At 40.2% G+C, this 17,332-nt stretch overlaps 1 protein-coding gene across 1 annotated transcript in view; it reads left to right on the top strand.

The window, feature by feature from the left end:
• Positions 1-17,332, top strand: part of LRP5 (LDL receptor related protein 5) — a 116,891-nt gene that overhangs the window by 73,357 nt on the left and 26,202 nt on the right. Inside the window, exons 8-12 of the mRNA XM_083590688.1 lie at positions 8,764-8,980; positions 11,445-11,734; positions 12,177-12,403; positions 14,156-14,340; positions 15,480-15,803. Coding sequence (XP_083446814.1) covers positions 8,764-8,980; positions 11,445-11,734; positions 12,177-12,403; positions 14,156-14,340; positions 15,480-15,803 — 1,243 coding nt within the window. The remainder of the gene's footprint in view (positions 1-8,763; positions 8,981-11,444; positions 11,735-12,176; positions 12,404-14,155; positions 14,341-15,479; positions 15,804-17,332) is intronic.

Below are 17,332 nucleotides of genomic sequence, written 5' to 3'. Positions count from 1 at the left end.
TTTCTAGGACCCAAACCAATGGATTCAAGTTACAAGAAAGTAGATTCCAACTAAACAGGAAGGATTTCTGGTGGTAAGAGCTGTTCCACAGTGGAACACACTCCCTCACGAGGTGGTAGACTCTCCTTTATTGGGCGTTGTTAAGCAGAGGTTGGATGGCTATCTATCTGTCTTGGATGCTTTAGTTGAGATTTGTGCATGGCCGGGGGTTGGACTAGATGACTCCCAGGGTTCCTTCCAGCTCTATGATTCTTCCGTGTCCTCTTCCATTCTCAGTGGATATACAAATTGCTTTCCTCCAAAGGGCAAATACAAATAGTAAGGAGGCAGGCTTTCGGTTGCTAATAGACACCTCCAGAATTTGCTTCCTGCTAAAATGTATAGGCCTGAAAGTCCTCCAAAAGCAGAAGAAAAAGCTTGTACTTCAGTTGCCATTTTAGGGGTTAGGGATATAGGTGTGCATGCATTAGCTGTATGACTTTTGCATGCTGTCAGTCTGTCATATATTTAGACCTGCTGCTGCCTGCCCTGAAGGTATACTGGAACAGGATTGAGCAATTCTGTGAATATAAAGAACAGAAGGCTTGTGTAGAATTCAATAATAACTAGAATCAGAATTAAGGGACACTTCTTTTAATCAGGATTAACATGGTCTAGTTAACTCCCAAAGAAACTCCCAAATGACATTTATTTCATAGAATTATGGAATTGTAGAGTTGAAAGGGACCCCAACGGTCATCTAGCCCAAACCCTACAATTATTTATTTATTTGCATCGTTATTTAATTATATTTGTTGGTTGCTTTCCTCACAAAAGTGACCCAAAGCAACTTAAATTTACCGTAATTAAAAGACATGCAACCAATAAAAGCCTAAAAACACATACTTAGAGAAATTCTCTTCAGGGGTATTCCTCAACAGTTACTTCATTCCCATACTCCATGAAACCGCTGCCTAATTTATTAACTTAATCCCCCATAGATCACTTAGGCATTTGTATCCACATTTGTTATTCCTGTATTGAGTGTTTTAATGTAACTCATAGGTGAACAGTATAAGCCGCACAGATTTCTACTTTTTGTATATAAAACAAACATTGCAATTGTATAGAGACTTCCAGTTGATACAAAACACATATGTTTTTTGTATATATGTTTCTACTATCATAAAAAACATTAATTTTTAGAATCTGTTTTAGGGTTTTCTTTGAGAAATTTAATTGACCCTCCTACAATCCTGCTTTGTTGTTTTATGGCAGGCACCCCCAAACTCAGCCCTCCATATGTTTTGGGACTACAACTCCCATCATCCCTAACTAACAGAACCAGAGGTCAGGGATGATGGGAATTGTAGTCCCAAAACATCTGGGAGGCCAAGTTTGGGGATGCCTGTTTTAGGGAATACTCATACATTGTTGTTTTTTAAACCATCCAGCAGCAGCAACTGCCTTTTCTGCTGTTGCTTGACTTCTCCCAGCTATTAACCTTGCAGGTTACAGGCCCCATTGTAAAAAGCAGCTGCACCTGGAAACTGATTGGAAATGGGTTGGGTAGGTATGGCCAAGAGTAACAACTACTACCACTACCACTACAATTTCTTACTCACCCTTCACTATAAGGTTCCACAGCGCATTTTGGCAATTAAAAAATACAATATTAAAACACATTTAAAACAAATTATAGCCACACTAATAGGATGGGTCCTGAAATACCTATTAGGTATCAAAAGGAAAGAGGAGTGTTTTCAGCATGCAGAACACTTGTATAGAATTCAAATAATAACTGGAATTTGTTTCTTTTATTTCGTTTCTTTTATTGAGGATTAACATGGTCCAGTTCGTGCGGTGGCGGCGGCAGTAGCATATCTTAGTAGCAGCAGCAGTATTATATTTGGCCAGTCAGTTCCATATAATTTCTCTCTATAGCTCAGAGCTAGAGCCCCTGATGGGCATGTGGAAGTTCCAGGTTCGGTCCCTGTTATCTCCTGGTGTGCTGGGAGAGATTTCTGCCTGAAACCCTGGAGGGTTGATGATGCTGAGCCAGGCAGGCGAATGGTCTGACACGGTATAAAGTGGCTTCCTATAATTATCTGAATGTTTCCCATCACAGTTATGATTCACAACAGAGGGCTTTATTTGTACTATTTTAAAGTTCTTTCTGATGTGTGTACCTTTGTCTGATTAACTAGTTCCAAATAAGTCTTGGACACAGAATCATCTGCATTATTATTATTATTATTATTATTATTATTATTATTTCATTCTATAACAAACAAAAACAATTACCCCCCACAGTTTAAAAGGCCATAGCTTGTTTAATTAACCAAAGGCCTGGGAGAAGAGGATTGTTTTTGCCTGGCATGTAAAGATATGTAAGAAAGATGCCAGGCGAGCCTCCCTTGGGGAGAGCATTCCACTAGCAGGGAGCCACCAGAGAAAAGGCCCGTTCTTGTGTTGCCACCCTCTGAATTTCTCATGGAGGAGGCACACAAAGAAGGGCCTCAGATGATCATCACAGGGCCTGGGTTGGTTCAGTCCTTGAGGTATGCTTTCCTAACTACAGAATAGATAGAGGATGACTGGCTTGCTTGGCTAGATGATTTGGAATGAGATTGAGGGAGGACTAAGGCTTGAATGATTAAGCTGCATGAGCATTTAATTTTCTTTTCCATTATAATGGAGCATTGCATTGCTTTGGAAATACCTTTAAAGCAATGGGTTAAATTTTACAACTGGCAAGTGTACTTTTGGTTGCGGAAGACATTCCTGCTGTAGCTTACTGCACTTCCCATAAGTTGTTCCTAAGGCCCAAGGGATCCTCCAAAACAATATTTGAACTGGTGACTTGCCCCCTTGTGTAAGCAGATGTATATTTTCTTTCTTGGAAAGCGCACCATTAGAGCCAAGCTCATTTAAAAAAAACTAAATTAAATATTCTCTTGAATGGATACACAAACATATGTGTATATCTACAGGTGTGATCTTACGATATTCATTACATAGGTTAAAACACAAATGGATGCTTCCATATTTATGAGCTGTAGGCCTCGAGTTTAAATGAGGCCATTACTTAATATCTCTCCAAATTTTTGGCAAACAGAATTGTACATGTGTAGCTATCGGCAATGAAAGTCCCTGATGCGTATTAATTCAAGGTGGGGAGAGTAACATGCATTGATCTTTAATTAGTCAACGGAGCACAGTTTGCAGAATCTTGTTAGGTATTAATAGACGCTTGCGTTGCCTGGGGGTAGGGGGAAAGAATGGGATGCGTAATTGAGCCTATCTCTAATCATTCCTTATGTCATGAAATTCCAGCCAGACACAATCAGTGTGCCTTGCTTTGGTTTTGTCAGTGGGAGCCTTAGAGAGTATTTGTGTGCAAAATCCGCTTTTAACTTGCTATGCTCTTGTTTTGTAATACAGGGGAAACACTACTTAGGGACAGGTATTTGCTTTCTAAAAACGTTATCATCCATATTGATGAGACAGTGAAGGAAGACAACTACCAGAGAAGGGTGTTGGTATACATCTGTTAAGTTACAGTTGTCTCGGACATGACATAACAGCTACTAATCCATGCTACCCATTGTCTTGCCTGATGCTTGGCTTTTGAGAGTTTATGAAAACAGAAAGCCACGTGTGTTTGGTAGACTTCCATATTTCACGGTGAATTTACACTCTGGGTTCCCTGCCCTCCAGAACGAGTAAAAGAAATTGGTATAGGTTGGACACCCGAAAAAGCTATTTGAGGAGCAAAGAAAGACATACAATGAATTATTGGTGTAATGGAAGATCTGAAATTATTGAGTTTAATTGAACCATGTCTGAATTGAGGCTATGATCCAGTTCAGGTAAAACAAAAAACTTCTTAGTTTCATGGTTTAAATAGTGTAAATATTTGAGTGTCTTTGAACATGCACATAAAGAATTATATATGCATTAGGTAAGGAATGTCTTTCAAAACTACTACTATTGGGAAAATAGAGGCTATTGTCCCCCTTTTTTGAAGAAAAAAAGCACACACCTACTTTAGTCGGGATTGCTCTCCCAGTGTTCATAAGCATGACACTGCACGCCTTCTAAAAATGGAAAGGATGCAAGAGTACGTTGCACCCCCCCCCCCGAAAAAGCCCAAAGCTCACTCTTGATTTAACCTGAAGTAGAATCACAGGGGTGATGTGATGTCTCAACATGCCCTTGGTTTGTATTGAAAAGCTATATTTTGAATGCAACGTGTCACAACTTCAGTCAAAGAGCTCATTGTAGCATAGAAGCTTCCATTATCTTTCCCTTTTACTGGGCAGCTGCTCTCTTTTTTTCTAATCACATTTGGCTTTATTAAAATGTTTTGCATGGCTTTAGCCTGGATCAGACTAATGACACCTAGGAGGGAGCAAAAGGAATCCTGAGAAGCAGAAAGGCTGACCTGCATCAAACCCAAAGGTGCATGTGAAAATGATGACCCATTAATAGTGTAGACTAGGACATGACTTTTGAAATTAACAGGTAGAAGATATCCAAAATGTTGCCTATTGTCCATAAGTTTATTTGTCTTTAGTTGCTAGCTAGCCTGAGGCAAGCATATTTATTGGTCCTTTATTGGAATAGATATTGAATCATTTTGTTTATATTTTTGCAAAATTACTTTGCAGCCTGCCATATTGGACCTCAGCCCAGAGAAATACCTGGTTGGTGGATGGTGGATGTTGTTTCTCTCTCTTCCCTCCCCCACCCCATTTATTTCATTCATCTTTTCCTCAAACTTTCTCCTTAGAGGAACATTGGGGCTCTTTGAATAAGCAAATTGATATGCTGTTAAATGAATTTGGTAACTTTCACCAAATTATAAAGGAGAAAAAGCAGCATATATGAATCATTGTTAGTCATATGAAACTTTTCTTGCCTTTTTTTTTTTTACCTGAGTTGCACTATAATTTATGGGTGCTGACCCATACTTGTGAACGCAGTGGTTTAACAGAACTGGGATTTATGGTCATTGCAGGTCTAGGCGAACAACTCAAGTTTCCGATTGTGGCACAAGAACATATAGCTAATCTGCAGTGCTAACAAGTAGGAGAGCAAATGTAGCATCTTTAGAGGCAGAAATTCTGCATGTGTCTGGATAGACATGGTGCACAATGCACTTAAATTATATTCTTTCTTTGGAGTTATAGTCTTTTCTGAGTGTGAATTGGAATCTCAGCCAACAATAAAATAGAACAAGACTAAGCAATGAAGGAATGGAATGTATTTCAGCCTTGGTGCGAAGTCAGAATCACATTTGTTTGTAAAATAAAACGTGTGAATAAGCTGTGGACATTGGATTCATTATAACTTTCCAGGATTGTTCCTTTCTATTCAGCAGCTCTCCCCTTTCGATTTTTGCTGCTAAGTCCATTGAGCCTTTAGAAGGAATAATTGTCTTTAGGTTGTGATCTTTCATGGGTTGTGCTTTAAAAAAAAAAAGATAATGCATAACTGTTGTGTAGCCAATCCTAAGACTACATCATGCTTGCAAGCGTGACCCTTGGGTGATGCAGAGAAAAGCTAAGCCACACATCAGTGAACATGCTGTAGATATTAAAATAGTTTGACAGAGGGGAAACCTCTATTATAAATTGGGGTTTGATTTGGAAAAGTCTGCGGTGTTGGATCTCATTTGGAATATCTGAGAAGCCAGTCCTAAAAGAATTGCAGCTTAGTTTAAGGGTGTGTTTAAGTTGCGGCAGACTAAGTGCGCCTCACTTGTCAAAAATTTTAGTGAAGCTTTCTGTGTTGTTAAAGGTTTCCCTTCAACTAATTATCTCATGCAAAAGGAAGTGTGCATAGTAGATATTTGTTATGGTTATGTTTGCGGCTTATTAGCATAATTACACAGAAACGGGGATTGAAGTTTCTTGTTTTATAACAATGTTGTGGTTCACAGTTGCCATCACAGCTGGTGAATTATCTGTTCACAATGCATTCCATATGTGCTGGAGACCACATTGAGTAGGAATTTACAGGGCACAAGAGAGGAGTGTAAATAGTGGGGGTAGATATGCTACTCTCTCCCCCCTCCCCTCCATCCTGAGAATCCATGTATGAAAGGCTTGGTAGAACAATGGGGGGTCATACTTTGTGTTTGAACTTCAAATGAGCATTCAAATGCAATTTAATTTTGGCCAAGGGGCCTGAGCATTGGCAGGAGCAGTTGGCTGAACTGCAGATAAATATCAAACTTTATTATAGAGTGCCTATAGGGTATGAATGTGTCCATAAGAACTCTGCTTCTGATATTTCCTAGATAGTGCAGCAGGGAGGTTGTAAGGAGAGAGTTACCGCTGGGTCTAATAGTAGCATGGACTTGTTCAGGTTCACAGCCCACTTATGAAGTGCTGTGGCATTTCATAAGCACCTGGTTTGTGTGGCGTTTGAAAACCTGACAGTTTTGCAGATTTACATTCAATAAGTTTACTTCCCCAAAAGATACTCCAGACTAGGTGTCTACAGCTGGGGTTCTGCATTATTTAATCCACAGATATAATTGGAGGATGAAAAATATAACACTCCACCTCATTTGGTGGGACCAGCCTTCCCTAGTGCCCTCCAGGTGTTTGAGAGCACAGCTCTTATTTGCTTTAGCCAGCAAGAACGAAGGGAGTCTAAAGTATCTGAAGGGCACCAGATTGGGGAAGGCTGCTATAAATCAGTGTGACCTTGCAGCAAATGATTGTGCCACTGCAATTGATGGAACTTGTTTGAGTAAATTTGGTAAGGTTTGCAAGATTCTATTTTAAGGGCAACTTAAAAATCCAAAGTGATTTAAAACAGTAGATTGCACTTTCGGAAAGAGTTGTAATTCAAGTCTGAACTAACTTCTTGATTTCAAGGCAATTTTTGCCATGTGGATTATATTAGGATCATATGCTTGAACACAGTAAGCGTAAAAACAGTAGGTTTGGGGCGTAAATTAACACCACCATTCAAAATAAGATTTTACCCACATGTCAAAGAAAGAGATTTGATGATGCGGCTAGAAAAAAGCAAAACCTTCAAATGCTAGTTATATAAATCAAATTCAGTTTTATTCCAGGCAGGATCTGAAGCAGATAAAGGCCTTGTTCACACACACACACAACGCTAAGCCAAACTATGGCTTAAAAGCCTTAAAATAAAAGAATAAATGTGCTGGTGGATAGTTAGAAAAGCGTCAACAATTTGCTCCCTCTCCGCTCTTGCTGCCATGCTACTGGAAGCTAAACCATGGTTTGGCTTATTGTTGCATGTGAACCAGAACTCATGGTTTGCCTCACACAAACCATAAGCGGTAACCAAAGTTTGTTCTTGGCCTATTGCTTGTAGGTGACAAACCATGAGCCCAGGTTTTCACATAATGCTAAGCCAAACCATGGTTTGGATCCTGGTAGCATAGCAGGATGCTGGGGGTGGGGTGGGTGGGAGAGAGCAAGCACTGTTAATTATCTAACTGCACCAGCATGCTCACTCATTAATGCCGTGTGTTACATACAGACGAGGCCACAGAAATATCTTTGGCTGCCCGACTCAGTGACGGGCGGTTTACAATATGAAAACACAATAATACAAAACATAGTAACAAACTGTAGCTCCTCCCCTCACTTGTCATCACTAGCTGTAAATTGCTGGATATAAACAATTATTATGCAGGGATTTTGTTTAGGCATAGATGTACATAGTGATTGATTTTGAAACATGAAGCATAATGCTTCAACAGTAAACATGAACCAAAGAATGCTAAGATTCAAGAGGAGTTTTGCATACCTTAAGAACTTCCAGGTAATTGGTTCAAAGTGTGGCCTGAAGGCACATGAGACCGCCACCTTGCTGAAGGCGAGCAGATCAGTGCCTGGAAGGGGAACCACCTGGAAACCATATGCATATCGCCTTGGATTGCATGATTGAAGAAATGTGGAAAATATAGGAAAACAAATAAATAAAAGGCCTGGTTTAGAGATGACACTAAATCATGGTTTGTTTAGCTTGACTGTGGTTCATCAGAACCTGACTCACTAGGCTCACTAACTGGAGGATCATAAATGATGGCTTGAAGCTGGCTTGTGAATCTCTGCTTATACTGTTGCTTTTTGTTATATCAAAATCTGATACCCTTAAAAAAAAACAACTCCTAGTTGAGTTTCATCACTGCCCACCTGTCTACAGAGACACAATGTAAAAGCAGTTCAAAAACAAAACTGCTCATGCGGCTAAAAGGCTGCCTTGTGACTTCTCCTATGTTTCTGTTCCTTGTCACTCTGCCTGGCAACAGGCTCCTTTCCTTGCTTACCCCTTCCCTGACAAGGTCTTCCTCTCCAGCCCAGCTGCCTAGAGCTCCAGCAGCGTTGCAAGAGGGGAACTGTCAAAGAGACAATGTACTGTTTTACCCATTATTTCACAAGGGATGTGTTAAAAGCTCTGCCAACAGTTATACAGATGCAGTCACAGAGTTTGACCTAAAGGCCTCCGTCAGCCATTCTCACTTGCTTCTGCTGACACCTGTTTGTTCTGCTGCTTGCTCACCAGTTAAGTTTTTGCAATGAAAACTACAAGCTTTGGGAAAACAGAAAGGCAGTTCCCTTCTTGACCTGTTTGTATGGCTCCAAGAGGAATTCAACTGACTGCCACTAAAAGCACAAAAGCTGGACTAGATAGACCTTGGTCTGATCCCACAAGGCAATTCTTATTAAGGAGTGATCAAACAATTATTGTAGTTGGACTGTTTTATATATTCTCATGCTTTTGCAGGTAATAAACATGGATGGAACCATGAGAAAAACTCTCATAGAAGATAAACTTCCACATATATTTGGATTTACTTTGCTGGGTGACTACATCTACTGGACAGACTGGCAGAGGCGGAGCATTGAAAGAGTTCACAAAATAAGGGCAAGTAGGGACATAATCATCGATCAGTTGCCAGACCTGATGGGCCTTAAAGCGGCAAGTGTCACCAAAGCTGTTGGTAAGTGAAGACAATGTACAGTTGATTTGTACTGGGTTCCATAATAATCACTTTTGCAGTAAAAGTCAATTTCTTGTACTGGCAGAATAAGCCACTTTTTAAAGAATACTTAATGTGTTAAGTAGGAAGACAAACTTGCATTGGTCAGATCCTGTGAGCTCCTTGTCTGATGGAAAAGGGGATCTCGGGGAAGTCTCCTCTTTGTCCCAAGAGCTGTCAGATTTATGAGAGTCATGCCTAACACATCCCCTGCAGTGAGCTTGCGGATGAAGTGAGGGAGTGAGTATGCTTCTGGTCCCCATCAGTTTTGAGCCCATTGCTTTTACTTGGATGATGCAAAGCAAGTGGCAGGTATGTTCATCACCCAAATACGTTTCCTTGGCTGCCCAACAGCTTTCACTTGGGTGCTATTTCCAAGCTGCCAGGGATTTTCTTGGTGGCAAAGGGGGAAATGCATGCATTATCATACCATTGGACCATGGCAGATTGAGGGCCTGGGAAGAGAGAACTGCTGATTAATTTTTGCTCCTTGTATAATTTTTTGTGGCTGATATTGGGAGTTTCGAGCATTGATAGGCTCCCTTCAACCCTGCTCAACCCCACTTTTCAAACCTTATTGTCCATCCTCTCTACTAGCAAGTTATGCATAGATGATGGTGAAGGGAAGGAATATTCCTGCCCAGTCCATGACCAAAAAGATTGTGTGGGCTGATCTTGGGGAAGTTCAATAAATCTGCCCCCCCCCCCCCCACTTCTCCATGTTTATATTTATGATGCAAAATGAGTAATTTGTCGTGCATCATTGCAAATGAGAAACAAGTGTGCTTTTTAGAGATGCACTGGATAGGCCACAAAGCATACCCACTTGTAATACCTTCCCATTTTAGGCTTAGTGGCAACAGGCACACATCATTAGCAGCAGATTCTATTATGCTCTCTTGACCTATTTTTATGTCTAGAGAGGCTATCAGTTTAATTATGATGTCTGAAAAGAGCGACCATTTGTTACCCTTCATGTCTGCAGATAGAAGGATCTATATTGCTCCTATGTGAAAGCCTGCCTCCTGTCTTTACTTATTAACTGAGTTCATGTTTCACCCTATTCTTGTACTTGTGAAGCTAGCATTTCCCCCCCTTACTGGAGTCACTCTGCAGCTTTTTTATTCACTTCGTTATCCCCTCCACAAAGCCTAAGCCAAGCACTTACCCAGCTTCCTATGTTGACATTTCCTTACAGGTCAGGGGTGGGGAACTGGATTTGGCCACTGGGCTGGATCCAGAGCTGGCCCACCCTCCATTTTTGACAGGTTGGCAGAGTATACTGTGGAGTCATATTTGCTGGCTGTAGGAAAGACAGTTTCCAAGCCTGGCCTTGTGATAATGCAACTTAACACTCTTATCTCCAGGGTGTTCAGGATTTTCCAGTTGACCTGGAATCTGTTGCACTTCAAAAACTGGATCAGTTTTAGTGTATGTAACTCAGCAATAATAATAATTTTGATACTAAATATAACAGTGGGCTGCTGGGGAAGGTGTATGAGGGATCTGTTTTGCCAAAGTAGTAAAAGAGCTTTAGTGGTGAGGGCTACATGGAAACTGGAGCATATTTGCCATCTGTATTGGAAGCTGAAATTGGTCAAACATAGAATTGTAGAGTTGGAGGGGACCAGGAATATTTTGCCCACAACCCTGAGATTAAGAGTCTCATGCTCTTCCAACTGAGCTATCCTAGGAATGATGTGGGGCATTTCACTGACCTTTCTGTACACAGTCAAATGTTTGCATCATGCCAGGGTAGACAGGAACGTCAATTCAGAATAACATAGTAAGCATTTATATTGGGGGGGGGGTATTTTCATAGCCAGAAGTGCTACACATCTGGCTTTGGTAATCCATACATCAGCCCTGTAATGTAGGTTAGTACTGTTCCAATGTTGTGAGTGGAGGCTTGCCTAAGGCCACCTAGTTATTTCATGTCTTCATGACTGAGGTGAACATTTCAACTAGCTCTCTAATAGGAATGAATAAACAAGGGGGGAACAACCTTTTAAGCAGCTTTCTTCAGACAGACTCCTCCTAAGAAGTGAAATGCTCCTAAGAAGACAAGTCCATTGAGTTGACATAGAGTCTGTTTTGAGGTCATTTTGGGCACATGAGGCAGTTTTCAACTAACTGGGCTAGTGCAAGTATTGGCACCAGCCCAGGAGGATTTCATCCCTCTACTCCCCCCATGTCATGCCCATATCTGCTTTAGAGGGTTTGGGGACACTCCCCAAGAATAGATTTAGGGGGACACATGGGGCAGAGGATGGGGAGAACATTCTGTAGCACAAGGAGAAACTCTTGAGCTTTCCCCCCACCTCCTCCTTCCCTTCCCTCCCTCCCCCAATGTCTATAGCCATGGGGTACATGACATTTTATCTTAGCCAAGTTTTCTTCTTCAAAGAACTGTTTTCCTTTCCAGGAACAAATCCATGTGCCGAGAACAATGGAGGCTGCAGCCACCTGTGTTTCTTCACCCCTCAGGAGTGCAGATGTGCCTGTCCCATTGGACTGGAGCTGCTGAGTGACATGAAGACCTGCATCATTCCAGAAGCCTTTCTTGTTTTCACCAGCAGAGCAGCCATTCATAGGATTTCTCTTGAAACAAACAATAACGACGTAGCCATTCCTCTTACTGGTGTCAAGGAAGCTTCTGCGCTAGACTTTGACGTGTCTGACAACAGAATCTATTGGACAGATATTAGTTTGAAGGTACTCATGGCATCCGAATATAACAGATCGTTTTGTATGCAGCTAGTTTCAGTAAACTTCCTCCACAACAGTAGTCTGATAATAAATAAATTTGTCCTGTAGGTCTTACAAAATATAACACTTGGGTAAATGTAATGAAAAGCAATAAAAAAAAATTAAGGACTCTAGCGTGAGCTTAATAAATCTGTTTGATTTATATGTGGAAATCAGGAAGTGTAAATAGTTTGTAAATTGTGTTACAAGAACATGTAGATGAACATAAATATTGTTCCAATAATGTCTCTAAAATAGTTGTGGGGTTGTTGTTGTTTTTTTGCTTTGGTGCCATGAATTTTTTTAATGCATATTTTTCCTTTCAATAATAACTTGAGTAAGTGAGATATTACTTAATTTCATTTGTGTTCCTGAATGCCTGTAATATTTCAACAAAATTGTTTTGTAGACAATAAGCCGAGCTTTCATGAATGGAAGTGCAATTGAGCATGTGATTGAGTTTGGCTTGGATTACCCTGAAGGAATGGCTGTAGACTGGATGGGGAAGAACCTTTATTGGGCAGATACTGGGACCAATAGAATTGAAGTGGCACGGTTGGATGGGCTGTACCGACAAGTTCTGGTGTGGAAGGATTTGGACAACCCAAGGTCTTTAGCTCTTGATCCATCTAAAGGGTAAGGAAGCTTTATCCTCCCCCCACCCCCAGCATGATAACAGTAATAGGCAATGCTGTACTATACACGTTGAGGTTAGAGGCCAAAGCTAATACACATGTCCTGTCAATTCAAATAGTTTGTTATAATATGGCAACTATTAGGTTGTGGTTCCTGTCTGACTATTTTGATTCTTTCAGACAAGCTGATATTATCAAGGAGTTGGAAATTGCTCGTTGCAGATGTCCCTAAGATTATGAAATGGCCCAAAACATTAATTTTTTTCTTGGCTTGTGAAGATGTTGTCCATCTGCCTTCCAGTTTAAATGTCTCACTGATATCTTAAGTCTCATACCATGATGACTATACTTTCCCTCCATGGTTGGAAGCAGTATGCTTCTGAAAACCAGTTGGTAGAATCATTGGGGAGAGTGCTGTGTGTTGGCTGTTTGCAGTATGGTAGCGCTGCAGAGAGCTTGCTGGGGAGACCATGCATTAAAAAAGGGACTCAAAAATAACTTAAACAAGGTTTTAATAAGAAAAACAAAAACTCCATTTACACTAAATACATCAACAACCAAACGAGACCCAACCACCAACCCATCCCCCAGGGTAATGGGAGAGCTAGGTGCTGCTCCTTATATACTACACCCAAATGCTGACACACCTTAATCAAATACAACTCAGCAGCACCTGCTATGTTTCACAGCTGTAAAGCTGGGTCTCGTTATCTTGCTCTGGCCCTTGCTCTGGCCCCTTAAAGACATACACATCAGGTGGAACAGTGATGAACCTTTACATTTAAAGAAACCATTCAACACTGTGATGTTTAGGTACTGCTTGTCGGCTTCTCATGGGTATCTGGTTGGCAGCTGTGAAAACAGGATGCTGGAGTAGATGGGCCAGTGGCCTGTTCCACCAGACTCTTCATAGGTTCTCATGTTCCTGTTTTTTTCTTTAGGCTTAAAGACTTATTTAAAATGAAAGGTTGAATTTTCCATTCCAACAGGATGCACAAAATGGTTTTGACAGCTACACAGCCCCTGACCATCCATAGACTTCTCCCACAGCCTCCCATCTTCCTGCTCCAGAATAATTCCAGAGAGAATAATTTATGAAAAGAGTACCAATACTGAATGTAGTGTTGGTTTTCTTATGCAGACTGCTTTAACAGTTCTTCATGGAAGTAAAAAGCAGGATACAAAATGTTATCATATCATAAATAAACAGAAATTTCTGAGAAATTTGCTTTTAAGTTATGAAGGAAGATCTAAAGAATCGCAAGGAAAATCAATTTGGTTGGGTTGCGTTGACTTCTGCTTATATAGTCACAAGAATGCTGTTCCTTTATGACTCTAGACTCAAGGGTATAAAATACGCAAGGGGTCATCCAGTTGCTTTCAAACTCTTGAGTTCTCTAGAAATCAAAAGGCTGAATGCTCCTACACAAATGTTGGTTCTGTAAAACGTTGTTGGGATTATTGTGATAACCAGTGTCTATACTGAATGCTATTTCGCATACTCAAGCTGATAGGAATCTTCAAATTTCTGAAATACTCATTGAAACAGAATATGTATTGTCTGAATGTTCAGCATAGTTCAGTTAATATTGTTATTCATTAGTTAATAAGCACCTAAAATCAGTTATTACAAAACTCACAATACATTGTGTTGTTTTCTTTTTAAATGCCTGGAAGTAAGCAAAGGTCTAGGTACATTGTCTTGATATGGCTTAAGCAGCTAATTATTGTTTGTTCTGTTTTTTAATTGCAGGTACATGTATTGGACAGAGTGGGGTGGCAAACCAAAGATTGTTCGGGCATACATGGATGGTACAAACAGCATCACTCTTGTGGATAAAGTGGGCCGTGCCAACGATCTCACTATTGATTATGAAGATCAAAGACTCTATTGGACTGACCTTGACACAAGCATGATCGAATCATCAAATATGCTTGGTAGTGTGCCTCTACTTGGAAAATATCAGATGTGATGTACAGAAAAGTTTCTATATAAATTCAGTGGCAGAATTCTCTTAATCCAGGAATTACACAAATTCAGTCCAAGAGTTCCAGGCTTCAGCTTTAATTTTTATATGTGTCTTCGTTGGTTTTAATATCAACATTTAATGAGATACTCAGTTCAACAAACTGAAGAAAACATGCTGCATATAAAAACTATTATGATTTGCTAAACTGGGCAATGGCAGTATAATTCACTTCCTTGTAAACGCACTTGTAAGCTTTATGTGAATTTATAATTTGGTGTAAAACTTAATTTGGAGGTATATATGAGCATATTTAAAATTCTTGAATATTCTTTGTATAAGATATTTTTTAAAAACCCACTAAAATATTTGAAAGGCTTGGCCTGTGAAATGAAAGAAAAATCATGTGCATTTCTGCATTAACTGTAGCTTCAGTCAGTCAGATTTTATAGTTCTTAGCAGCTCTTCTTAACAGTTCTTACAATATAAACCATACAAAAACCAAGAGTATGTTAAACAATCAAAGAAGTAGCTCCTTTTATACATTCTCTACCCATCCTCAGAATAGCATTTGCAGCAAAGTATAGGCTGTAATTGGGTGCAGGGAGAGGGGTTTGCCTGAAAATAGGCTTTTCCATTAAGTGAAGCTGAGTTAGTAGATTGCAAATGGGTTGTTTTTTTTTGGGGGGGGGGGTTGGTGTGTGTGTGAGAGAGAGTGAGATCGAGACCAAAGCACTCATTGGGAATGTTCAAGAATAAATACTGTTCTTGAGTTCCAAACCTAGTTCAGTCCTTTTTTTCCAAAGTGCAATATTGTTATTTTTAAAATAAACTCAACAAGCAGTGCTGCTGTGCAGGTTTTCCTGGGCTGGGGGGATTGGGAATTGTTGAGCAGCCGTGATGGGCAACCTGCCTTCATGGTAATTAAAAGGTCATTGGTGATCATTTAAAATCCTTGTGGCATCCAAATTAGACACGGTATGTTTTGAAAGCAAAAAAGGAGAAAAGGTTAAAATTTATCTCCTGCAATTAATCTTTTATCATTTGGCTACCTAATTCTGATTTTTTTTTTTTTACATTTATTAACAACATATGTTCATGTTTCCTCAGGACAAGAGAGGGAAATAATAGCTGATGATCTACCTCATCCCTTTGGCCTAACTCAGTACAGTGACTTCATCTACTGGACAGATTGGAACCTTCACAGCATAGAAAGAGCGGACAAGACAAATGGGAGGAACCGGACGCTAATCCAGGGACGTCTGGATTTTGTGATGGATATATTGGTTTTCCACTCATCGCGGCAAGATGGCTTCAACGACTGTGTACAAAACAATGGGCACTGTGGGCAGCTGTGCCTGGCCGTACCCAATGGCTATACTTGTGGCTGTGCATCTCACTACACGTTGGATCCCAACAGCCGTAACTGCAGTTGTATGTCTTTTACCTTTTTCTGCAGTTGTATAAATACTTGCAACTATTTTCTTGTAGTGAACCCTTGGTTCACATACATGCGTCTCTCTCTCTCTCTCTCTCTCTCTCTCTCTCTCTCTGTGTGTGTGTGTGTGTATCTATTTATTTAAGTGTTTCTGTACTACTTTTGGGATTGCCAAAGTAATTTTCTCAGAACCCCACCCCCTTTTAATTTAAAAAAAACACTTTTTTTGCAACACATGTAATGCTGAATGTGCACAAGTTAAATGTGCATAAGTTGCAGGCTTACCATATAACACACATGCATATTCTATAGAAATACATAATGTAAATGCACATGGGAGAGAAAGAGTTGGAACTTTGGGAGGGATCCACAAGTGATGCTGCCAGAAGCATCTGGAGAACATCCCACCCTTGGAGACTGTACTCTCTCTCTCTTTCTCTGTTCTAGCCCACCCCACTAAAACAGAGTCTTGGCTCAACTGCGTGCAGGACAAAGCAAGAAAGTTGGAGTGAGGTAGAAGATCCTAAGAAAGAATTTGGAAAGGAAAAGCTAGCTAGAGGAAGAAACCACTTATTTCCTGCTGTAGGGCAGGCTGGGCAGACTTATTAACTTCCTTCCAGCACCACAGAGCCTGCATGCCTGATCAGGGGTGGTTCTTCACCCTCCATCAATCATGAAGTGCTAATTCTTCCCTTGAATTAGCACTAGTCCCAGCAGTCTCATGATGTTGTTCCTTCCCAAGTTGAATGATGGGTGGGTGGAGCAGCACAAAAGAAATTGGTGGCTTTAATTTGCCTTTACTCCAACCCATAAGTACTTGCATACAGCAACCAACTGGATGATTATGGCTGTTGGTGAGGGTCTATATGCATACTCCCCGAATGTATGCTTGGTTAGGATGGCCTAGCAGTTCCCCCCCTCCCTATCCCCAAATTCAAAAAGATTGTGAATGGTTGTTTCAAACTTTTCTATAGTCATATCCACTTGAAGGACTATGCATTTATTTTGTTTTGTTTTGTTTGTGATAGAGAGTAGACTAGTTGGTTCTCTGGGGTTTGGAGCTGATCTATTTAAGACACTGAAACCAATTATATTGTAACATAGTTCCCTGAAACAGACTGTAAAGTCTTATGACTTAATCGCAGCTGTTGTGCATTTCAGAGGTTTCCAAAAACATAACTTTGAGATCTGCAATAACTTCAGCTTTACCTTTTGGAGGAAATGCACTTTGGTGTGAAATAAAAAGTTTTGGGATTTCTTTTCTCTCTGTGAGCAGTGGCATAATAGTTAAGTTTCTAAAATAATCGTATTGTTGAATCATTTGCTCTTCTGCTATACTGATTGATAGTTATGTTCCAGTTGAAAATATGATTCTAAATTACTCTTTAACAGTCTTAAACTGTTAACTGTGCAAAAACAATAGTAAAACTTGCAAGCTGGAACATTGCTTCTTTCTATTTTTTGATATTTTCACAAATGCAGTTCTTGAGCCTTCCTGTTTTTGCCACGATCCTTGTATTTATAG

The sequence above is a fragment of the Podarcis filfolensis genome, assembly GCF_964270895.1.
Source record: "Podarcis filfolensis genome assembly, chromosome: 1".
Lineage (NCBI taxonomy): Eukaryota > Metazoa > Chordata > Lepidosauria > Squamata > Lacertidae > Podarcis > Podarcis filfolensis.
This window is presented reverse-complemented; position numbering and strand designations above follow the sequence as displayed.